At 37.0% G+C, this 24825-nt stretch overlaps 3 protein-coding genes across 6 annotated transcripts; 2 read left to right on the forward strand and 1 right to left on the reverse strand.

Annotated features, from left to right (window-relative positions):
- The first annotated feature begins 796 nt into the window (after positions 1–796).
- LOC103946221 (disease resistance protein RUN1-like) lies at positions 797–5589 on the forward strand. 2 transcript variants are annotated; one of them, XM_048572726.1, is made up of 6 exons: positions 797–1362; positions 1757–2855; positions 2975–3274; positions 3420–4376; positions 4479–5094; positions 5194–5589. In XM_048572726.1, the coding sequence occupies exons 1-6, from the start codon at positions 851–853 to the stop codon at positions 5358–5360; spliced, it is 3651 nt and encodes a 1216-aa protein (XP_048428683.1). In that variant the 5' UTR covers positions 797–850; the 3' UTR covers positions 5361–5589. The 2 variants fall into 2 exon arrangements, with proteins under 2 accessions (XP_048428683.1, XP_048428682.1); XM_048572725.1 differs by having other exon boundaries at positions 798–1362; positions 5188–5589.
- An 818-nt stretch (positions 5590–6407) lies between these two features.
- LOC103946147 lies at positions 6408–8154 on the forward strand. 3 transcript variants are annotated; one of them, XM_048572733.1, is made up of 3 exons: positions 6408–6964; positions 7347–7637; positions 7964–8154. In XM_048572733.1, the coding sequence occupies exons 1-2, from the start codon at positions 6599–6601 to the stop codon at positions 7614–7616; spliced, it is 636 nt and encodes a 211-aa protein (XP_048428690.1). In that variant the 5' UTR covers positions 6408–6598; the 3' UTR covers positions 7617–7637; positions 7964–8154. The 3 variants fall into 3 exon arrangements, with proteins under 3 accessions (XP_048428690.1, XP_018502714.2, XP_018502715.2); XM_018647198.2 differs by lacking the exon at positions 7964–8154 and adding an exon at positions 7867–7889 and having other exon boundaries at positions 7347–7641; XM_018647199.2 differs by having other exon boundaries at positions 6409–6964; positions 7347–7641.
- An 897-nt stretch (positions 8155–9051) lies between these two features.
- Positions 9052–24825, reverse strand: LOC103946146 (DNA gyrase subunit A, chloroplastic/mitochondrial). The gene is given in 28 exon segments (XM_009356781.3): positions 9052–9706; positions 9890–9989; positions 10078–10132; positions 10232–10352; positions 10927–11063; positions 12387–12488; positions 12575–12698; positions 12700–12737; positions 12840–12921; positions 14560–14717; positions 14845–14970; positions 15819–15908; positions 16003–16073; positions 16909–17002; positions 17271–17357; positions 18516–18564; positions 19609–19697; positions 19876–19941; positions 20091–20153; positions 20260–20368; positions 20819–20889; positions 21651–21737; positions 21862–21960; positions 22046–22090; positions 22663–22764; positions 23939–24004; positions 24093–24162; positions 24317–24825. Coding segments are annotated over 28 exon segments (2838 nt in total). The 5' UTR covers positions 24739–24825; the 3' UTR covers positions 9052–9591.

Here is a 24825-nt window from a genome sequence, read left to right on the forward strand (position 1 = left end):
TGACATTTATATTAGAAATGCTTTAAGACGCGTTTTCATTTGCTTTACTAAAAAGCCCCAATTAATAACAATTGCTTTGACTAAAACGACCCAACTAATTTTGCTTTGACTAAAACGAGTCAATTACAAAAAGGTGAGACGAGTTTTCACTTGCAATTTTTCCAGCAAGTGGACAGGAATGAGCCAAGTAATTAGGGCCTCAATTATTTCCCTGGCAAAGACACAGCATTTATTTTGTCAAATTTTAATTCGAATGCTATATAATCAAATTTAAAGGTAGGAACAAGCTTCAAACAATATGTTAATCTTATGCAAATTGAAATATGAGTTTTCATTGTCAAATTTGACATATAAGAATAAGTGATGTCAAATAATTTTTAATTATTTTATTGTGTGAATCCATTAATGCACCAATTATAAACCTTAACAAAATATTTTGATGGGTTTCTTTTTAAAAAGAGTTATACAAATGTCATTTATAACAAAAAAAAAAAAATCACACGGGAAAAACACAACAACAAAAAAAAAAAACAAAGAAAATACGACATTACCATATCAACCATCAAATTAACATTTGGTATTTATCTTTTGACATTTATATTAGAAATGCTTTAAGACGCGTTTTCATTTGCTTTACTAAAAAGCCCCAATTAATAACAATTGCTTTGACTAAAACGACCCAACTAATTTTGCTTTGACTAAAACGAGTCAATTACAAAAAGTTGAGACGAGTTTTCATTTGCAATTTTTCCAGGAAGTAGATAGGAATGAGCCAACTAATTACTAAATAGAGCCTTAAATATCTCCCTGGCAAAGAGCATTTATTTTGTTTGTTCATCGATCGTAAACTATGGCGCTTGTGAGAGCAGCTCAAGGAACATCCTCTGATTCCAACACTCATTGGGGTTACCGTTACGATGTTTTCTTGAGTTTCAGAGGTGAAGACACTCGCAGGACTTTTACCGACCACCTCTACACAGCCTTGAACAACGCAGGATTTCTCACCTTCCGAGATGACGACGAACTTGAGAGAGGAGAAGATATCAAGCCAGGACTACAGAAAGCAATCCGTCAATCACGAACGTCTGTTGTCGTGTTTTCGAAAGATTACGCGTCATCCAGATGGTGCCTTGATGAGCTTGTCATGATCCTTGAACGCAAGAGGACTACCTCGGACCATGTAGTATTACCAGTCTTCTACGATGTCGATCCATCCCATGCGAGGAAGCAGACGGGAAGCATCGGAAAAGCATTTGCAAGACACGAGAAAACTCAGTCGCCGAATAAGGTGCGGGGATGGAGGGAGGCACTTGCAGAGCTTGCTGATCTAGCAGGGATGGTCTTATCAAATCAAGCTGATGGGTAACTTTCATTTGCCCTCTTTTATCTTTCTAGCGTCAATATTGGAAGGTTAATTTATTTTTAACCAAAAATTTGCTTTGCCTTCCTTTTTCTGAACAATTTGTTCTTATCTCTCTAAACCCATGTGTTCTACAGGTGTCGAGTTCGAATCCCCTCTTAGTTCGAATCCTCTGTGTATACAATAATTCTTTTACCAAAAGTGCATATAATAACTTTCATAATTTCGTTTTCCCTTGTTTCATGTTGTCAACAAAGTTTCATTTTTATTTTTAGCTAATTAAGTTGTGCTGTCAAAATAATGTGTAAGTTTAGCATCCTTCCGGTTGTTACCTTTGTAACTTTCTTAGGTAGACAACATGTTTGATTTATATTTCTTTTTTTTGCAAATTCGTAGGTACGAGTCAAAGTTTATCACAAAAATTATTAAGGTGATTGGTGACAAGCTAATTCGCACACCCTTGGCTGTTGAATCCAACTTGATTGGAATCCAATCTCGAGTCAAACACATCAATTTATGGTTACGAGATGGATCAACTGATGTTGGTATAGTTGCTGTGCATGGGATGTCTGGAATAGGGAAGACAACAATTGCTAAATATGTTTACAATTCAAATTTTACAAGTTTTGAAGGGAGCAGCTTTGTTGAAAATATCAGAGAAACGGCAAGTCAACCGAACGGGTTAGTTCAAATGCAAATGCAACTTCTTTATGATATTTTGAAGGGGAAGGAGGAGAAAGTGCACAGTGTCAGTGAAGGAATAAGTAAGATTGTAAGAGCCATAAGCTCTAGAAGAGTTCTTCTTGTTCTTGATGATGTAGACCATATGGACCAATTAGATGCAGTACTACGGATGAAAGATCGGTTTTATCCTGGAAGTAAAATAATCATAACAACAAGGCGTGAAAGGTTGCTAAAGGCACATCAAGTTACTAAGGTCCACGGAGTTGAAACTTTGGATTACGATGAATCGTTGGAGCTCTTAAGCTGGCATGCGTTTGGCCAGGACCATCCCCCTGAAGGTTACATGGAATATTCAAAAAAGCTAGTGCGGCATACTGGAGGACTTCCATTAGCTCTTCGAGTTTTGGGTTCTTCTCTGTTAGGTGAAAGTATGGGTGTGTGGGAAAGTGCATTGGAGAAGCTAGAAGTTATTCCTAATGGTGAAATCATGAATAAACTAAGAATAAGCTATGACAGTTTACAAGATGAGCATGATCGGAAATTATTCCTCCACATTGCTTGTTTCCTAATAGGAAGGCACAAAAACTACATTGTTAGAATACTAGATGGATGTGATTTCTATACAACTGTTGGCATTCAAAATCTCATTGATAGATGCTTGGTGAAAATTGATACAGACGACAAGGTGAACATGCACGATCTAATTTGTGATATGGGAAGAGAAATAGTTTGCCTAGAATCAGAAGAGCCTGAGAAACGTAGTAGACTATGGCGTCGTAAGGATTCCTTCCAAGTACTGAGGGAAAAGACTGTACGTAGAAACATGCCTTTTAGATAGATATATATAGATATATATATATATATATATATATGTTTTTCTCTTCTTGTGAAAATTATCCATATTAATGTTGTTCCCTTTTTTTTCTTTAGGGTACACAAACAATCCAAGGTCTTGTCCTGGACATGCATTGGCATCCTGCAAACAGTCCAATAAACACAAATGAGACAGTCTTTGAAACCAATGCATTTGAAAGGATGCACAAATTACAACTACTCCATCTTAGACGTGTACGGCTAGAGGGATGTTACGTAAATTTCCCTACAGGATTAAGATGGTTGTGTTGGCCTGAATTTCCTTTGGATTCTGTACCCATTGATTTTCCTTTGGAGTGCCTAATTGTTCTTGAAATGCAATATAGTAGCTTGACACAAGTCTACAAAGGAACAAAAGTATGTTACTCTACGCATCTCAATTCATTTTCCTTCTTTTGCTTTTTTAAGTTTTGATTCGTTCACTAATTGCATATGTTAGAATTAACTCCGACAAATATTATTTCTCTTTTTTTTTTCTTTATTTTAATTTTTTTTCCTGCAGTTTCTTCCTTCATTGAAGATCCTTGATGTGAGCCATTCTCATGGCCTTAGTCAAACCATGGATTTCTCATACTGCCCCAATCTAGAGGAATTGATTCTTGTAGATTGCGAAAGCCTGCTTGATGTTCATGAATCCATTGGAAACCTAGAGAGACTTGTGTACTTGAATATGGAGGATTGCAAGAATCTTAGGATGCTTCCTAACATGTGCATGCTAAAATCACTTGAAACACTCAATTTATCTGGTTGCTCAAATCTTAATGAGATGATGAAGAAGATGGAATCCGTGAAAGTTCTCGAAACAGATGGTATTTTAAGCGAATTACGGCCTGGTAAAAGTTCGAGTATCTTGACTTATTTGCCATGTTCTTTAGTAAAGTTAAACCTTAGTAGGTGCAACCTTTCTGATGATGCCTTTGCTACGGATTTAAGTAATCTATCCTCGTTGCAATATCTACGTTTAGATGATAACCCAATTTCTAGCCTACCTATTTTCATCAAAGGTTTGAGGAGGCTCTATTCTCTCTCTTTATCGGGATGTAAGAGGCTGGAATCTCTCTCTTTATCGGGATGTGAGAGGCTCCATTTTCTCCATTTATCGAGATGTAAGAGGCTCGAATCTCTCTCTTTTTCGGGATGTGAGAGGCTCCATCTTCTCGATTTATTGGAATGTAAGAGGCTCGAATCAGTTGTGGGGTTGCCGAAAATTGAAATCATTGTCGCAAATCGTTGCATATCATTAAAAACTATAACATATCAAGCCAATGAGTTGAGAGCATTGACCTATCTGGGTGAGAACCGCAATGTAATTGAGTGGGAGTACTATCACAAGTTAGAACCTATTGGCAGAGTTGATGTGGAAATGATGAAACTTTTCAGCTTGCACAACTTGGAAATGAGGAAACGTTTCGGCTTGCAAAATTTTAAACATGTTGATTGGATTTGGAGTCCAGTTCAGGTGCCTCTCTCTCTCTCTCTCTCTCTCTCTCTCTCTCTCTCTCTCTCTCTCTCTTATCGGAAAGAGTTGCCTAATATACTCATTTCCGTGCCATGTACACAGGGACTGCATCAACAAGGTATATACAGCACAAATTTTACTGGGAATGAGGTTCCTGGCCGGTTCAGCTATAGAAGTACCAAGTCCTCAATTTCTTTTATTGTGCCTTTTCTTGCAAGTCACAAAATTCGAGGCTTGAACATCTTTGCTACCTATGCAAACGAGAAGAATTGGTTTTATTCGGGTAATCCATTTATAAGGATTGAAGTGAGCAACAAGAGCAAGGGTATGACGTGGGTCTATGGACCAAGACTCTACGGTTGTCCAAGAGGAAGAGGAGATGATGTGACATGGTTGAGCCATTGGACATTGGACAATGAAACAATAATATTAGAATGTGGAGATGAAGTGGTTGTTTCCGTAATGACGAGGAGACCTTATGAGAGATTTTGGGTAAAGGAGTTCGGGGTTGAGCTTGTGCAAGAGCACCAAGACAAGATGAGTACCCAACACAACACCACTCCAGATCCTAATGATCCATTTGTCATCGGTGGAGATTTGTCGTCACCGCCAGAGCCTATATCAGGAGAATATTTCTTGCACTGGTTCAGTGCAGAAGAAATGAAAAATACTGATTTTTGTAGGCCGAAATGGTTGAATACCCTCATCATGGACTCAGGTAAATTATGCTCCGTTAAAGCACTTAGGGGTCTGCCCGTATTCATTTCATTCAAGTTTTCTCAAAATTTTCTGTTATTTGTATGTTTTTCAGACAAAGAAGAAGAGCAACGGAACGATCTTGATCAGAAAATTGCAGCAGCGAGTGCCAGAGGCAATAAGTGCCATCTGGGAGGATGGAGGGGGCTAGTCACTGCTGCCATCTTCCTTCTCACGCTAACTCAAATCGTTCGGCCCTCCATCTCTCAGAAAAAGAAGCGACAGTAGTCAAAAAGCCCTCCATGAGTTTTTAATTTTACAAGATACAGACATCTCTACATTATCACCTTGTCTTCAAGATGTTCTCTGCCTTCAAACACAAGACTTGGAGTTCATAACTAAGCCATGTTAACCGCTTGGGATATGAAAGACCCTTGCTATTAGATAAATGTCTTCAGCATCATCAAATATTGTGTACATTATGGCATTAGCGTTACCAAATTTTTCTTCCCTGCCACTGATTGCTTACGACCTCATGCAATGGTTGTATGCGAGTTGTAAATAAGGAAAACAAAAAGACTTTTACACACCTTTGACATAGGTATCTTTAGCAACACTGGCAAGAATCAGTTCTTTGAATTTGGGGGAAAAGACTTCGGCACGGGGGGGAAATCTTTAAGATGTTGCAAATGACAATTGCAGAAATACAATTCCAGAAACAATCAAAATTTCAGAAATCCCAAATTTTCACAAACCTAAAAATCAACCACAGAAGAAAATAATTCGAGTCCTAGAAATTGTCAGCGGCGGCGCCCTAACGACGCCTCTCCATGAACGTGGCGTCTCGTAGTAAGAATTCCAGGCGAGGATCTGCGACGGTGAAACCGAGACCGAAAGACTTGGTCCAATTTAGACTTGAGAGAGAGAGAGAGAGAATCAAAGTGTATGACTGGTGTGGGTGGTAGATTTGCGAGTCAGGCAAGGATTTGGATGGAGTGGTACTCCTCGGAGGACTGAGGAGGAGGCTAGTCGAGAGAGATTTGGGTTTGGGCGGAGAAGAGCGAAGAAAAGTGGAGAGAGAATCATAATGAAGACAAGTGACTCAAGAGAGTTTTAATTATAAATGAATGATTGAGATTAAATCTCAACCAAATCCAATCGCCTATAATAATTATAATTGTATATTTAATAATATAATTTGATTATGAATTATTATAATCTAATTTTCGGTTCGGGACGGGATTATCGAAAGAAAGCATAAATTTTTTGGGATCGGGTACCGAACGGTTCGGTTTGGAAATTTCGGGATTTTATTCCACCCAATAGTAATACCAGCGGACTGTATAAAGTGGCGTGGCATCTCAAGAGTCTTTCTTCTTAGCGTTTCTCATTTGAGTGCATTCCGCGTTGCAAAATGGGGTTCAGATGTATTGAGTTTTAGGGTTTAGTGAATAAAAGTGAGTATTCCATCGGGCCTGGTGGCGGTGGAAGACAAAAGGGAGGAGGAAGAACTATCCGATCCGAGCATGGAAGAATTTGACAAGAAGGTATCAATCACAGACCCAATGGAAGAAGAAAGTGTGGCATCTAAAACAAAAACCGTCGCTTTGCTCCGCGAGTTCCTCGGAATTCAGCAGCGGAGGGCGGAGGCCTACGCCAAGCTCAAACGAGGGTTTGGGGAGTATATGGAGTCGTCGCCGCCGTCGTCGGGAGTAGATGCGGAGTTGGCGTACCAGCAAGTTTGCAGTGAGGTGACGCTCGAATTCAACGAGTGCTCGAAGCAAGTTCTTCGGATCGAATCGCTGTTCCTCAACGATCCCGATTTCTCCCGGATTGATTTAGCCCATCTCCTCAGAGCTGTTCAGACCCACGAGAAGCAGAAATTGAATTTGGTAATTTAATCCATCATATCCTTCCAATTTTTTTTAATTTAATTTAATTTTCTGTTTAATTCATATTATCATGTGTAATTGCCGCTCAAATAATTTGGCAAGGCTTTGCTTTGTTGGTAGCAAGTTAATTAGATGCTTATAGCCTTATAGCCTTATAGAACAACTAGATAAAGAACCCCATGATCCACGTAAAGGGCTCGTAGCTCAAGCGGTTAAGAACGATTACTCAAGGTCTTGTGTGCAAATTCCCCTCCTCTAATATTTCTTGTATGGATAGAAATGAAGAAAAAGGAACAATCTTTGGTGCACTTCTGCTACTGTGAGCAATGTGGCTCCATTGTTTTCTGACATGAAGTATACTGGTTGTTTGTTTGTTTTAAAGACGGTGACAATTCAGGTGTTGAAGAGGGCTGGAAGACCCTCAGAGCGTCTGGTGAGTCATGAAAATTGCAGATTTAACAGACCAATGGAGCATGAGTGCGTGCATCTCCACGAGATAACAGAAGCTGCTGGAACTGAAGAGGCAGAAGCGAATGCCCAGTATGATAATGATCTCAAGGAGGCCATTAGAGGGGTGCAGGATGCTGTAACCGCTATAAATGAGCATTTGGAAGAAGTCAGATACGAAATTGCTGCCCTTGAAACCGAGTAGTAAACTCACATGTTTCATCACGTAGGTATACTTTTCTCGGTACCGACAACTATAGTCTGAAACTCTGAAAATTAACCAGACATACACTTGGTGCATATAAAATATGATCTAGGAATAGTGGAGGTTAATCTATTATTTGAAAACTTTGTGAAGTAATGATGAATCAGGATAGATTGACGCTTTCTTGATTGTTTTAATAACAGTATGGATGTCTTCGCTCGCTGAAATGTATATAGTTCCTCGTGTGCAGCACATACGAAGATTAAGCTACAAACTGTTTAATTTTCCGAGTGCCGTACATGAATGTTCTGAATCTATGCTTTCTTCTGTTCTTCCAAATGTTGCAGGTAATGGGAAGAAACGTAGCAGTTACTTATGTTCCAAGAATAGAGCTATCATAGCACAAAAGACCAACGTTCTTTGCAATTGCATGTATGCAAAACACCACTTTTCTATCGGGAAACAGTGGAAGTTGGTCGTACCATTGCTATTTTGTGTTCAACTTATAAACAATCTAATTTCTCCTTTACTTGGTTCATTGCTTAGCTATTATAGACCTATTTGTCGATTTGTCTGCTAAACTTGTTTAGAGCTGTCAATTTTCTCTATGAACTTTATTTTTAACCGATTAATCTCCTAAACTTTTATAAATAGCCAATTTTTCCCATGACATTAGATTGTGAAATTTTTTAATCCAATTTTCCATCCATCATGCGTACAACACATGATAATTGTGAGGGCAAAAGGTATTTTGTTTTGGCAAATTGGGCGCAATGCCATTACTTGCAGCTGCTAATTGGAACCCCATGACTAATTCGAACAAAAAGACACAATCTCTCTTCTCGTGCTGCACCCTCTCTCTGACCTTTATAATTGTTCAGTAAATTATGCCAACAACAACATGCACATTTTTTGAGGCAAAATTTTCATCAAGATAGGGCAACTGTTGGGTCTTGTTAGATTCGCTCAAAATTCAATCCGATCATGGATCATATTTCAGCAGGCTGGCTGCAGATTTTAGTTTCCGATCTCCAAATCTGACAAAGTTTGTATTTTGTGTATTCAATCTTGGTGTCGCAATATAAAAAGAGAATTGATTTTCACTCTTTTTAGTTTCTTCAACACCTCTTTTTATTTTTGACAATTAATCAAATAGAAACAGACAAGATTAAAGAGGAGTAGAGCTAAAAAATGCGTGTTTATCATTTCTATATAAATATGAAAATTTTGTGGTTAAACTTGAAAACCCTTAAAACCATGGAGTATCAAATAACCATTTAATTGTACCAACCGGTGTGCCAAAACAAAAAAAAATTGCGCCTAGAGTTTACAAGAAAGGGTGAGCGATGAGTATGTCGACTTTGCAGGCTCTAGTTTATAACTTAGATGGTACGAGTTTCCTACCACACGGCATTCTTCAATAAACATTACCATGTAGAGAAAAGCTCACATATATTAAAACATTGTTAGACAAAAACACCAAAATGACAATGAATCCGTTCCAAGTAAGTCATTCTCCAACTTTAGTGTCATATGACGTATTTCTCAAGGTTGGTTTGGTTTCCTTAATCTCATCTCATGTACTTGCTAACCATTTTACCCTAGGGTAATATTGTCATTTACCACTCGGGTAAAATTTGATATCTGAAAATAGTAAAAAGGGTGGGTTAAGCAAGGACGCCCTTACCAACTGACCGATATACATTACCAGCGTGGAGAAACTTCAGGGTTTAGCGCGACTAATCGGTCACCCTTCTCAGTAGAATCCGGTCACCAAATTTGTGGTTTAGCTTACCTGTACATACATATTAGCACCACAACACTGGCCAACACAAAACGATTGATTAGCGCCACAAAACCGGCCAGAAAAGAACGATTGATTAGCGCCACAAAACCGGCCAAAACAAAAACAAGGGTTGCTGCTACAAGTTGATCCTCCTATTGCTAAGAGCTATTCACTTGTTAAGATTAACGGTTAGCCATGTACGGCAGCTTCAACTTCTACCTCCTCAGGCTCCTCGTCCGTTGCTGAGATTAACGAAGCAGACTGAATCTTTCCAGCATGATCAAGCCGCATCAAAATAACTCCCCTAAAAACATGTATATCGATATAAAATATATATGTAATACTAGCACGATTACAACCACGGCCACAATAAGAGAGAATAAGCATTTGACTTTTTAACACATGCAAATCCTATTGTTCCATCGTACTGGTATTTAAATTGAAATTTCAGAATACAAGGAAAGAAAATACCAAAGTTGAAGTTTACCTTGCATAGCGGGACTGTATTGAAATATCCCGCACCTTAATTCTGTTGACTGTGCCACTTTGGCTTACTAAAACCACTTGTTCATCGCTTTCTCCATCTTCTGTTAATTTACATTCAAGTTAAAAACCGCTCCAGAGAACACTCGTAGCCATCAGAGTATAGACTAAAAATTAATTTACAAACATCACCTGCCACAGAGAACCCGACCACAAAAACTGCTGCCAAGCGATCCTCTAAGGCAAACTATTACAGAGCAGGGAAAAAGGAATGAGCCCAAAAGCTGAAGACGAAGAACAGATCACAAAGCTTTCAACAAAGAATTTTATATAATCATATGCATACCTTGTACCCTATCAGACCAACCCTATTCAACCGGGAGGAGTGAAATCTGCTTAAGGGAACACGCTTTCCATATCCACTCTCAGACACAAATAACAACCACGGGCCCTTCAGACTTCTAGTACTGTAGAAAAATAAACACAAAACATAAGATTATCATATCAGATAATTCTGGTTACACTGCTCTGGAGAATTATTGATTCCAATAACTAGGGTCAACTCACCTTTAGGTCATGGTAATTATATCATTGGTTACAGCTTTGACCCATGCTATTTTTAACCTCCCTCTAGCCATTTGTTTGCTCAATTTAAACTATTGGTTCTCGGTATTTAGCCCACAAGTAGGTCTATAGTACAAATGACCTACTCGTGTCAAATGACTCTACCTCTGATTGTTTGCTAATCAACCCCTACCCTAAATTTGGTTTATTTTATTTCTTAATCTAACTTGCCTTCAATCCCACCATCACTTCCACTTTCTAACTACAGATTGCCCAAAACTGTCAACATTCTCTCCCTTTTCTTGATAAATGAGAAGCCACTCAGATTGGGTGGAACCCAAACATCCAGGAAATTTTTATTACTAGGTTTTGGTCAGTCAAACTAACCCAGCACCCCTAAAGTCAAGTATCACGCTGATCAACAATTAGTTAATAACAAGCTAGAAACAACTCAATTTTATTTCTAAAGAAAATTACGTGTCTTGGGGAGCTTCAGACACCCTCTCCAAGTCTTTCCACATGGCTGCTGGTATAATGTCCACGCTAGCCATCTTATCCCCCTCTCTAAGTCTCATGGCCACAGCACCCCTAGTGTTTCTCCCTTGTGCTCGAATCTGGCACAGAACATGAAAAGATGCAAAATGGTAAGTAAAAGTATCCTTCAGGGATTTTTACATCAATGTTAGATAAATTTTGAGATAATTTTTCTGTTGAATGACCACGGATTGGAGCACAGATAGTACTAGCCATGTACTAGTCACATTAGACACGATGATAAATTCCCCAGATAAAAACTCTTACAACTTCCCTAACCTATATTTGAACTAAGCAACAGTAACGGCACAGCCCTTGGCATCACTTGTCATCCAATATAATGAAAAAATAATAAAAAGCTATCCATGAAGGCTATCTAAAAAATTAAAACACTGATAAGATAACCGAACTCCAAATTCAACTGCTATAAACTATAAAGCTCCAAATTCAACTGTTTGACACTACAAAGCACTTTGACATAACAGAAAGATGACTTAGATCAAAGGTAATCATGATGCAGATGCATCTAGAAGACATTGGTTTACTTGCATCTCTTGAAAGTAGCATAAGCATGACTCACGTGAAAAACAGAGTTTTCCAGAAGCAGCATCAGTATGACCCGCATAAATCTTCTTGAAACTATTTACAACATGCTAGCATTGAAATCATTTAGGTAATTTCTTTTTTGGTCAAGAATTTTATTTTCTCACTTTCAAAATATATACAATTTTGTTAAGGACATAAACTTTCCAAATTGCACTCCACTTCTGCGGTTTTTGTATCAATGCTTTGTGTACATACAAATAAACTACAGGAATTGATTTCACGATATTAATATGTGAACAAGAAAACAAAATCAATCATAGGTAACTTTTGTTTCAGAACTCTATTGGAATCGCATGTATATACTCTTATTCTTCCTGTAACTTTCTTTCTATATGATTATATGATATGATGAATCTTACTTAACATTACCCTATCATATCCTTACTTAACATTATCCTATCATATCATATCCAAACTTATTTTAAAGTAGTGCAAATTAACCATATTGTTTGTACCCTTACACCACCTTATACAAAGCAGTTTTGCATAAAAAATAAAATAAAAATTAGCAGTTTTGCAAGCTCCGATTGTTGCTGTTGCAATGTGGCAAATCATGTTTCAGGCAAACACTGATCGGAAATAAGTTCTGGACTTAAATAATAAAATGATCTTCTTTCAGTGGTCATGAATAACTAGAGTGCCTCCTCAGAGAGGTGAAAGAAAATAGTTGTAGTAGTGCTAGTAATTACAAAAATAGTATCAATAGTTTTAGTAATAGTTGTAAAAGTTAAAAAATGTCATAGAGGTTTGAACTGCAAATGAATGTATGAACGAGAAGGAAATTGCTGTATACTTACAATACCAGAGGAACTTAAGATGACCATTCCATTCTGAGAAGCCATTGCTACAAGGTCATCATTTGTGCAGCAACGAACCCATTTCAGTTCATCACCAGGAACCTGTCACATAAATGATGAGCTGTGAGCCAAAAGAAAATTTTATGGATGACCAGTAATCAAGACTAAATCGGAGAAAGAGGACAAACCAATTGGATTGCTATGATTCCTGTTGACCTGATTGACGAAAAAGAACTCAAAGAGACCTTCTTGATGTAGCCATTTACTGTAAGCATAAGTAGAAATTGATCTTCAGCAAATTCACTCACAGGAAACAGAAGTAATCCTTTCGCCATCCGAGAGTGCTAAGATCTGGCTCCAGTGTAAAAACAATGATAATCATAAGTAACTTTTAATAGAATGTCGAGAAAGGGGTGATTGATTAGTAAAAGACAAGGACAAAAGGTAAATTACCTGAACCAATGGCGTCCCAGCAGCTGTGCGGGTGCATTCAGGAATTTTATACGCACGACCAGAGTAAACTGTTCCTTTATCACTGCAAAACAATTTTTGTAAGTCATCCATCACCAAAATGAACTACATGGGATGCAAGGAAGTTAGAAGTAAAATCTAGATAAAACCAAACAAACAAATTTGAAATGTATCACAATTCTAATTCTGGAACCAGATGGAAATGTCCACTCATATTAAAAGTACAACAGAAGATTCCTTGTTAACTTTCAATGGGCAGGCCATAGGGCATGACTCCAAGAACTAGGTTTGCAGTCTTTTAGGATTAGGAGCTCCCAAATCAAATGCAACTCTATAAAGAAAAGATTTCAGCCAAGTGACACCCTTACAAGCACCAGTAAAAGCAATTAACATTACAGAACGTCAAATCTACATTTATTGATTGTCCATTGATGATTTATCAATATGTTTTCAACAACTTGATATTTTCTGGGATTCCGTATGAAGTAGGCTATAATTAGTAAATGCATACAGAACAAGTTGGAAGCCTGTGAAAATCATTACTGTTTTTATCTTCCGACATCCTATGTGACGACAGTGAACAAGTAGATGCATAGGGGCACATCATGATATGCCAGATATAACCATACAAGGAACTAATCCATACATCAAACCAGACAGGGAACTAACTCAAATATAGAGTATTGTGATATGAAGTGCAAGACAATAAAAACTTGGTCAGAAGGAAATAATAAGGAGACACATGCCAAAAATAGGTTATTAAACGGGACAGAGCCCAAGCTAAAGACAAATGCATGTCTCAAAATCTGGATTCAATCAGCTTTCTCAGTTCTAGCCTTCTAGGTTAACTGAATTGATGTAGGTTGTGATTAATAACCTGTTACATGATTCACATGTTTTATGCAACATATTGTGTGGGCTGTGAGTCAGTGGTTAACTGATACTTTGTACCACATATTGATGAATAATTCATGGGATGAGATCAGTATGCAGTTTAAGTATGTTTCACGTGCATAGTACCTAAGTTCCTATGCGGTGGCAATGAAGAAAATTCATGCGCATGAAGAAAATTCCACTTGGTGGCAGTGAAGAAAATTCCAGTTGGAACAACAAAGACTATAGGACCTTACAGTGTCTCATCATGTTGAATGATGTGAACTTACCATTGTGATAATTAACGTTGCTAATGATAAGAACAAAAGTATTGGATCTAGTCAAAGTTTTAAAAAACTAGTATTGAGAGTAGCCAAGGCCCTTTTTGGGCAGGGCTATCAAGAAAACACCTCTGCCAAGCAGGAGTGGGCTATATGCTCGCCTAGGTGTTGTCAAGGCACCACCTGAGCATTTGATTCTTTTTAAAAACAAACACTGCCCAAACCCAAAACAACATCGTTTTGGGCAGGGTTCTTATAAAGCTCAAACTCGTCTCTCTCAGTCTCTCTCACACCTCAAGGATATTGCCTAGGTGAGGCTATCCATCAAACACCTTGGCTTTGCCTTCGCCTTTTAAAACATTGGATCTAGTTCTACTTCTCCAAATACCACTTTAGCAAAGGAAGTATTATTTTTTCAACATCAGCACGGAAAGCGCAAAACTGCACCACATTACGATACTAAGTACCACTTTATAAGTCCTCGTACATATATAGAGTTCCAAATGTCAATTCTTCAAATCATTACACAAAGTTAGGGAGAGAAGTACCTGAAGTATAGAACATGATCATGCGCGCGACAAACAATAAAGTCTGACATTGCATCGTTTACCCTCAATTTCCCAACAGATTTACCAATGGTTCCTCTATTTTGAAGATTGAAAGTGTTAGGTTTCATCCGCTTAACATAGCCCTTTTCACTGAAGGCCTGAAAATTATATGCAAAGAAAATTTGAAGAAAGAAACAATAAGTACAAATGGTTTATTTATTTTATATTTTCCTTGGAAAAATGGCCAAAATGTAATTCCATGAAAAAGATGATGTTAGCATTTACCAAAAGCATTTCTTCATTAGGAATAACATCTATGTCATCAACGTGGCCACCATCACTGTCCTCCAACACTGAACGCCTCAGACTGGAAAACTTGCTTTTTAACTCGTTTGCTTCTTGTTCAATCAACTAATTAAAAGAAAAAAAAGAAAAAAGCATTGTAATTCAAACTGAACCATAAATGTCTCATAAATGTTTCCCTTTTTCAGTACAGAATGTTTCATAATAATGGGACAAATAAAATACCTTCCCTATAAACTAGGATAGCTTAAGATCATTTAAAACCACTACTAAACAAGGGTAGAGAAAATAATAATATCTAGAAGTGAAAAAGATACGAAGGCAGCCTGTGCACCAATTATTTTCACAATAGGTTTAATTAATCCTCAAGATCCCACTCCCGACCCACCAATTAACTGCATTCTACACTTCCCCAACAATAAAATACAAGGGTGGACAAGAAGTCCACAAAAGCAAAAACAGTAGCAGGATAAACAGCAAAATCACCCTGCAACATAGAAACTAAACTAAAACTCCACAAAACTAACTGATAGCAGCATTCCACAAAATCAAAAAGCGAAAACAGAAGCAATAGCTTATAGCATTTGCTAATACCTTGAACTTACTGAATGTAATGGATTGAAGTGTGAAGGTCATTAAGCTTTGATAGAAAGACAAGGTAATTGTTTTAAGAATTTCAGTTTACTTTCTATCTTTTGCATAGTATTATACAGAAGAAAAAAGCATACATATTATATGATTGTCTATAATACAGGAATTTATTTCGTAGAGCTAAAAAGCATGCAAATGGTGTGAACACTTCAATAAAAAAGTATACATGTAATACTTATTAACTATAACACCAAATCCAAGATAAGTCCAACTGGGCTATAACCTTAGCCTGATTAGGCAGAGGTAGGGCTAGCAAATAAGAGGAAAATCTATGCAGTCCCTGTACTATGGAATTAGATTTTTACCTGTAACATGGATTTCTTGCTTGACAATAGTTCTTCTAATTTTGAAATTTGCTCCTTTAACGATTCACTTTCATTTACAAACTTTTTCCTCTGCACAATATGAAGAACAGGATAAGAAATTAATGAGCAATGCCTCTCATTAAGCAATCAAACAATGCATTTGAATGGCAAGACTATTATGCACCTCAAGCTGGGTAATTCTTCTTAGACTAATATCTAATATAGCTTCAGCTTGTTTCTCAGAAAGACTGAACTCTGTAAAAGAGAATGCGAGAGAATATTAGTGCTTAGGCCCATGCCTACTGCTGAATAACAGCCATCACAATTAAGTAAATGATATGAAAACAACTGAAAAAATTTTCACAGTTAGTGACAATAAGGAAACTCAGGAACCAGCTAAGGTGTAAGCTGACATTGCAGCTGGACATATGGCTTCACAAAAATTATTTATGCACTTTTAAAATTAGCGCATCCAACCCAAAATCAATTGGCAATGGATTGTGACCTAGGATTTTGTGGCTTCAGCTTGGGAAGCAGATTTTACACACTGTTGATCAAGCTCAGATATCCATTTGAGAAAAAAATGAAAATAACATATCAGGTTATGGACCGAATAAGAAGTTCGAATTCCAGAGATGATAGAACTCCAAATGTCAAAGAAACTAAATGCCAAATCCAGGACATCAAGGAAATGTGAAATAATTGAAAAACATGATTAGATTAACTGTTACTGAATTGGAATTCTAGGCTATTTCATAAAAAGCCTTGCTAAGTGAGGCACTAACGAAACCTTACCCCTAAAAACCAAATTAGACAAAAATAAAAGCTCACTGAATGGTTCTGACTGATTAAACCATCAGTTTCCGTAACTTTTGTTGCACTAAACCCCAAATAAGTGCCAAAAAATTATGTTAGCAAAGGGAAGTCTCAAAACCGAAGCAAGAAAACATAAACAACACAAAAAATTATATATCCAGAAAAACAGAAGTTTAATGACAATGATGCAATACCATGTCTCAGTTCTTTTCAAGCATAATTTATCTACTTAAGTTGAAGATAAGAAAAAACCCAAAAACATAGGGGAGCTTACCAGTCCTTAAACCAGCTGATGCAACTGCATTGCTCGAAGCTTCCCTTAGTATATGAATTACTGAATCCAAATTATCAAGGCCCACGACAATGCCCTATTTCAATGAAGACATACATATGAACGATGAGTCTGCAGTGTAGTATGGATATATCAAATTGGAGTCATGATAACACAGCAGTGCATAAAGACAAGCTAGAATAATATGAAATGCAACGGGAAAAAGAATGAAGTCTTCTCCAAGTTCTCACCTGTGGTTTAGAGAACAGATCCAACCACATACATGGATGTCCACAAATCTCTATAATATAATTACGACAACTTAAGAATATAATTCATTAGAATTAGGAAAAAGACTAGCATACCTCAACAATATGTCTTCTGTCCTGTGCTTGTGAAAGTTTGAACTTAGCACGTCTCTCGACAACAGAGCATCTGAAGTCTAAGAATGCCTGTCAACATTTAATAAACAAAGTAATATTGATCACAGCCTCAACATATAAGAAATTGAGAACCTTGTATCAAGGCAACTACCAATATCTTAACGCTAGAATATGATAATCTCTATAAGACAACGATTGAAAATAGATTAATCATCAATACTTAGGAGTGATGAGCGAAATTAGGAGTGATGAACCAAATATCAATCATTAATTGCATGAACCAAATATCAACCATTAGTTGCATGCTTTAGAACCAAAAAGAATAAAATTAAAACAGTAACAAGATAGGTTTGAGTTAAGAAAATTTATCCAAGAAGTCACATAAAATCCCTGCAAAATTATCTATCAAATCAGACATCTAAATTTCCCAATGATTGGTGTGGTGACTAGACTTATAGTAGCGGCAGGGGTACTAAATGGCAAATAACATTTAAACCAGGGGCCTCAAGAATCTGAACTAAACAACCGTCCAAGTGAAATATTTCTGAATTTTGAAGAAGTTTGCCATTAATGTAAGTATAGTTTGTCGAAACCAGCCCACCCTACTATGTATTGAAGTCAACTACACTTTAGAAAGAGTTTACTTATAAGGAATAGGAATTTGAACCACTTTGATTCTTGAGTTACCTGTGTTTACCTAAATATGGGTAAGGGAATCATTTCACTCCTGAAGTTTCCCGTGTTTACTTACACGTAAGGAATTGGAAAAGTGCAAGTTTTTCCTTAAAATTCATAATCAAATACCTAAAAATAAGGAATTAAATCGAATAGGAAGGGCTAGTTGATTTGATTCTCTTTCCTTACTTCTTCTATTTGTATGCTCTCCTACTCATTCATTTTTCGATTTCCATTAAGTAAACATGCCCTCAGTGCAAAACCATAAAACCGAAATAAATTCAACTATAAAGTATCAACTAATGAACCAACATCTGCCCAATTAGCACTAAGTAAGACATGAATTCTTAAGGGGGGAAAAGGAATCCAGCAAAAAAATTTCTTAAAAGAATTTACCCACAATAAACCAAAAAAAAGAGTCAAGTTTTCGAAGAGAAATTTTGAAGAAAACTTTTGCTTAAGCATTCTATCTCCTATGATAATAATATATGCACTAGTGAAAAAATAGAACAGTTGTTGGGCATCCATACTATAAAGATCAAACATAGGTACCTGCAGCAATTCCTTTAGACCCATCTGCTTAGGTTGCCCATTATGAATACTGTGAATAATAAAAAATACTAAATGAAAATCCAAGTATTGTGATGAATCACGTGAGCAGGAAAAATTCAATGTAATTTTCAGAAAGAGGAAACCAAAGCTCAGGAACACCAGAATCATTTCGAAGGAAGAAATTCAGCCCATGGGATTGTTTATTAAATATATTGTGACATTGCAATAAAGGCTACATTGGACACTTCACCACTTTGGTTCTAAACAACTTCCCAATTATACATGTATAGATGATGTCAAATCCAAAGATAGACCACGATATAAAAATCGAAAATATTTGACAATATTTCACTGATATTTCTGGTTTACAATGAAGAACTAATGGCAGTTTTCAGCCATCTGATGCAAGCATGGTCAACAAGTATTCCACAATTTCACAGAATTAATTACCTTGTGTTTGTCCAATTGTATGTACCATTACGTGTTTGTCCAATTGTATCTACCATTACCATATACAGCGTTTCATATGGAAACCAAACTTAATAACCTAAACTCATTACTTCTCATTGAACCTTTCTCATTTTGCAATAAGACATATGTATGTTTAGTTGGTTGTTGCATTTATCACCCCATCCTTGTGGACATTACAACGGCTTTCATCAAATTTGCCTTCAAGATATCCCAAGTCCCAACAACGTTGAAACAAATACAATGAAAACCCATAAGGCCCTGAGCCTTGAAACCATGGCTCTGTGTTTAATTTGATCAGACAGCCTTGTAAACCACTACCAACAATTGAGATATTTATTTTACTAGCTTTAACTGAAATAACTTAATCCAACAACAAGAGACTAATTTCATTTTTGTTACGAAATTAGTATATAAGTAGGAGTTGCAACCATATATCTTGGTTACTTGAAGTCATAACATTTGAGAAATAATAATCGCTTTCAAGGCAAAATATCAAGTTTCAATTTTAGCTCAAAAAGCCAGCTAGTATAGGGAAAAAAATGCATGCACCAGTCAAGAACCAAGAGCCAGAAATCTCAACTCTCTACCTATATTCATGGTTATTGAGAAAGATATCACTCACCCCACCATGTTACAACTAAAACTGCATTGAAGAGAAGTGAGGCGATAGAGATTATTTAAAACAATTGATGGGTCGGATCCTCGCTTAAGCTGAAAAGAGGATGGAAACAGATCACAATCAATTGCAGAATAATTTTTTAGTATTTGACAAGAACTGCAGACCATTTTACAAACTAAATTTCCCATAGTACGTGAGTTCTTCAGCATGTTTGTATTTAAAAGCTACAAGCTACACAGGGCAGCACACGGCATAAAACAAATTTCATACCTCAATGACTACACGCATTCCAGAACGATCACTTTCGTCCCTAATATCACTTATGCCTTCCAAAATCTGAAGGAAGAAAAAAGAAAAAATAATTAAAGAAAAGGGAAACATGAAAGGAACAAAAAGCGATGACAATTAACAACAGTGCATGATCTTATTACTTTAAGTGAAGAATGCACTTTTTAATGATCGTTTGCTTCTTGCAAGAATGTCACCTTATTTTCCACAAGTTCAGCTATCTTCTCCACAAGAGCTGCTTTGTTGGTTTGGTAAGGGATCTAATTTATTCGCAGAGCAGAAAATCCATAACATAAGAATCTCTTTAATGATATCTAAGGATATGCATATTTAATGCAAACTATACAATACAACCAAGATAGTTACCTCTTTTATGATAATTGCATTTCTCTTTGTTTTAGAATCAAGCAATTCAACATCAGTTTTCCCTCTTACAACAATACGTCCTTTTCCAGTTCGATATGCGTCCAAGATTCTTGAAGAAATGAGCATATGTTAAAAAATTAATGAATCCATTAGGAAGCAGTCAGCTAAGAAAAAGGGATAACTATGCCACCATGGCATTCCTATAGTTCGCTCATAAACTTATTTGATATCTTCAATCACAGTAGGTCCACTATTCTTCTCTATATTGTTCAGACAAATGTAATAAAACTGTCAACTACAAACGTAGTAATATAGCCCCATGAAAATAGCAGCAAGTGTGTAATATAAGGCATATCAGTTATCACCACTTTCCATCACCACATTGAATTTTACTGCATCCCTCTAGAAACAAACTATTCAAGCGAAAACGTTGAAAATGATAAAAACTAGTAAAAACCAAGGAAGGAGCTATTAAAAGGAGGATGCTATCCATATCTCATATGCGCATATTAGAATAGACCATGTTTCTAATTGCAAACTATTACTGGTTCCCACTTACCCAAGGTTGCCCATAATCAGTCCTCCAGTTGGAAAATCGGGTCCTGGCATGTATTCTAGTAATTCTTGCAACTACCACAGGGAAAACAAAACGTCAAAAATTCAAAAGCCAAATTGAAAGGGAAAATAAAGAAACCACAAAAAGAAAAGAGAAATAGAATAAAAGTTCTTTTTAGTTGAATCGAGGGTTCAGAATATGCCCAATGAAGCGTCTTACTTCTATGAAGAAAAGTGATAGGAATGGTAGTCATACTTAAACGTTAACGTGTATGTCACAATAAGTGAGATGCTTTAATATCAAAGTTTCAAATCATCCTAAAGGATGGTTCAACTTCAAGAGCAATCCGAAAGATATCAAAACCCATTGTAGCCCATAGTTATATTTGTAATTGCTTCATTTCTACAAATCATTAGATGTAGTTTTGAATGGAAAATGTGCTAAAAGTTTGTTTGACAGAACAAGGGTTCTAGCACAGATATAGGATGAAAGTATATCCATCAACGGTGTCAGTGGAATAAGAGCTGCCACTGTGTGAGAAAAAGATAGAAACAATAATGCGGCTGGAGATAAAAGAAGAGGAGGTCGAGCTCTGTTACATTCAGTTGGGTTTTGTTAACGGACTAAATTTTATTGTTTACAATGAAAGTTTTTTTTCCCCAACAATACGTTGTGAAAGTCATTTGAAGGATACAACACATATTTATAGGTATTATCAACATACACTATTAACCAATTTAAAGTAAAACAGAACTTCTACTTTTCAAAAGAATAACTGTAATATACCTAAACATATATGAAAAAGAAAAGAGAAAAAAAAGCTTTAACCACTTACCGTGGCTTCTGGATTGTGAATTAATACGCTAAGAACATCTACCAATTCCCCAAGATTATGCGGAGGAATGTTAGTTGCCATGCCAACCTGAAAATATATATACCCATATGTGAATAATATATATACACACACAATTACTGAAGAAGAACAAGAACCAAACAGAGGCAGCAGCTTTTGATTATGAAGGACAATGAAATCTTAAAAAAATTACCGCAATCCCAGAAGCACCATTCAGTAATAAAGTTGGAAGTCGAGCAGGTAAAACTGATGGCTCTTTTTGTGAATTATCAAAATTTGGAGTAAAATCAACCTGCACCACATTAATCACATTGTGCATAAACATATTAATGATGCAAGTATATTAGCTGTATAACCAGATAATGAATGGATCTTACCGTATTTTGATCTAAATCTGCCAATAGCATTGCTTCTGTCAGTGCCTGCAAAAACAAAGCATATGAATGAAAAAGGGGACTTATTGAACAAGTAATGCACCATAAATATCAGCATGCCTACTACAATATGATGTCATAACTTTAATAGTTATCAAAAACAAATTTTTAGGGCCTTATAACAACTTTTAATAAAAATTATTACTGATGACAGAAACTATTCATGATGACACATTTACTTGGACAACCAGCTATGTGGCACAGAGAGGTGGTCATGGAAAAAGCAAAAACTAAAAAAAAAAATGCTTTTGAATAATGGTTCACAAACTGCTTGAATATGTATCCGGACTCCAGCACAATGCAACATGTTCACACTCTGCCACTATCCAATGGACATAAAGTTAACACATCTTTTAACTTTTAAAACACTAAAAAATTATCAAAGAATCATTATAATTGACATGCATATCAGAGGGAGAGGGGAAGGGGAAGGAGAGAGAGAGAGAGAGAGGGAGAGAGCAGGAGAGAGGTTGACCGATTGCTGGAGTAAACATGTATGATAAAGAATAGCATGTCAGGACCAATATGGTGTTCAATGTAACTACAACATATGAACATACTTCCAATCTGCATTCCGTGTAACGCATAGCAGCTGCAGGGTCAGCATCAATAGAACCAAAATTCCCATGCCCTTGGATTAGTGGGAATCGTAAGGAGAAATCCTGGAAATATTATTAAAGAAATCAGAACACTTGAATTAACTAATTAAAATTCGATCACATCAGAATTCAGCAAAGAAAAGAAAACTAAAGAGCAAATTCAGCAGAATCCAGAAGCTGGAATTACGGGAAACGAGTTTTCCTTAAGTAATGGCATTTTACTGTAATAACATTAAGGGGATATTCCCAAGTGTACTAGGATACAGAAATTAATATACACAAAGAGAGAAAATCAAAAGATGCAGCAAAGGATGGTGTAGCCTTTCTTGTACATTCAAAGAGTTACCAATGATGTTGAGTTTCTGTTTTCCAGATTGATCATTCTACCGTCAAAAGCTCTTTTTCTTTCCAGCCATAAATACCAAAGACGAACAAGTTTGTTGGTAAGGAAAAACCTTTTCATAAAAAATCCACCAAGAGCAGAAAGAAAAATAACCCATAGAGCTACATCTATATGAAGAAACTAAGATTGAACAAGGCACTGCACCCTTCCAATTTAGTGTAAATGGTCAAGAGGGAAGAAAACTATTAAAATTTGAAAAAACAAAATAATGTCTACTGGACAGATAATCCACCAAAACAACACGTCAACAGAACCTGAACATCAAAGGAAACAGTAGACTTTCTCTCATAATCAGATCCCCAAAACTACAAATTGCAAGCCTGCTTTCCAGGCAATTACATAATAAAATGGCATAGAACAAAACTCAATGACACAGAAGCCAAAAGTGAGGACCAAAATCTGACTTTCCCCATAACACCTCCATCCCCACTTCACTATAATTCTCCAAATCATATTTTCCCCAAACGTTGGGCAAAGTGGTTTCTCAATAACTATTGTGATAACACTTTTCAATAAACTTACAATGTCATCTAGAAAGACATCTTTAAAAAACACATGACAGGCACACAAAGAACCCCAAATAAAGAAAGAACCCATTCAAACGTTTCAGAATGGTTCTACAGAAACTAACTCCTAAAGTTCAGAAAACTCAAAATTTGTATTAAATGAGAAAAATGAAACACTACAAGGCTCAAGGAGGCTACCCCAAAAAAAAAAAAAAAAAAAAAAAAAAGAGCACATAAGTTGCGGTATTTTGTACATCTACAACTAACATTTCCACTCTAACTTTAGAAATGTATTCACTTGTTGGTTAATAGGAAATGCTATAGTTACCTGAGCCATTCGCACCAAGGAATCATACACGGCAGTGTCTCCATGGGGATGGAATTTTCCTAGAACCTGTATTAAAGCATGATGATACATGTTAAGTGTAAATGTAAAGATACCGGGGCTTCAAATAAAAGAAAAGTGTCATAGTATTATTAACCTCTCCAACAACCCTAGCACATTTCTTGAACGGTTTCCGCGATACAATCCCCAATTCGTGCATTGCATACCTGTGGTTCGAGAGAAATGTAGAATATGAAGCATCAATCTGAGTCTCTGACTAATAATTAGTTTAGATGCCTAAAATTATTAGGGTTATTAGTCCTTTCTTTTCCCTACAGCTTCTCTCAGCAACCAAACAATGTATAATCAAACATCACTTACAAAATCCGGCGGTGCACGGGCTTCAAACCATCACGAACATCGGGCAGGGCGCGGCCGAGCAGGACAGACATAGCGTAGGCCATGTAGGCTTCAGTGGCCTCCTTATGGAGCTCAACGCGGACAATTCTTTCGCTATTCTCGCTTGTGTCCTTAACCAGCACGCTCCCGTTCCCATCTTGCCCCTCGCCGGGGTCCTCCTTTTGGGCTTCGTCAAGGAGCCTGGCTTTAATTGGGCGGACGCGGGTCCCGGTGCGGGAGGATGATGCTGAAAGGAAGCGGAGCTCCGAAAGGTTGTGGCGGAGACCGGAGAATCGGGTCGGGTTGAGCTGGACGGCGAGGCGGTAGCGGAGAATGGAGGAAGACAAGCGGAGACCGGAAGCTAGGGACATGGTAGGAGGGTGGAGGGAGACTGAGGGTTTCATAGAGATAGGGCAGAAGGCGCCATTTGGGGTTTTGGAGTTTTTAGATTAGAAACTACCCTGGCTTTTGCCAATTGCTTTGGAATTTCG

Source organism: the organism of the source record quoted next, unplaced genomic scaffold (assembly GCF_019419815.1).
Source record: "Pyrus x bretschneideri cultivar Hongxiangsu unplaced genomic scaffold, Pyrus_bretschneideri_v1 Contig62, whole genome shotgun sequence".
Classification (NCBI taxonomy): domain Eukaryota; kingdom Viridiplantae; phylum Streptophyta; class Magnoliopsida; order Rosales; family Rosaceae; genus Pyrus; species Pyrus x bretschneideri.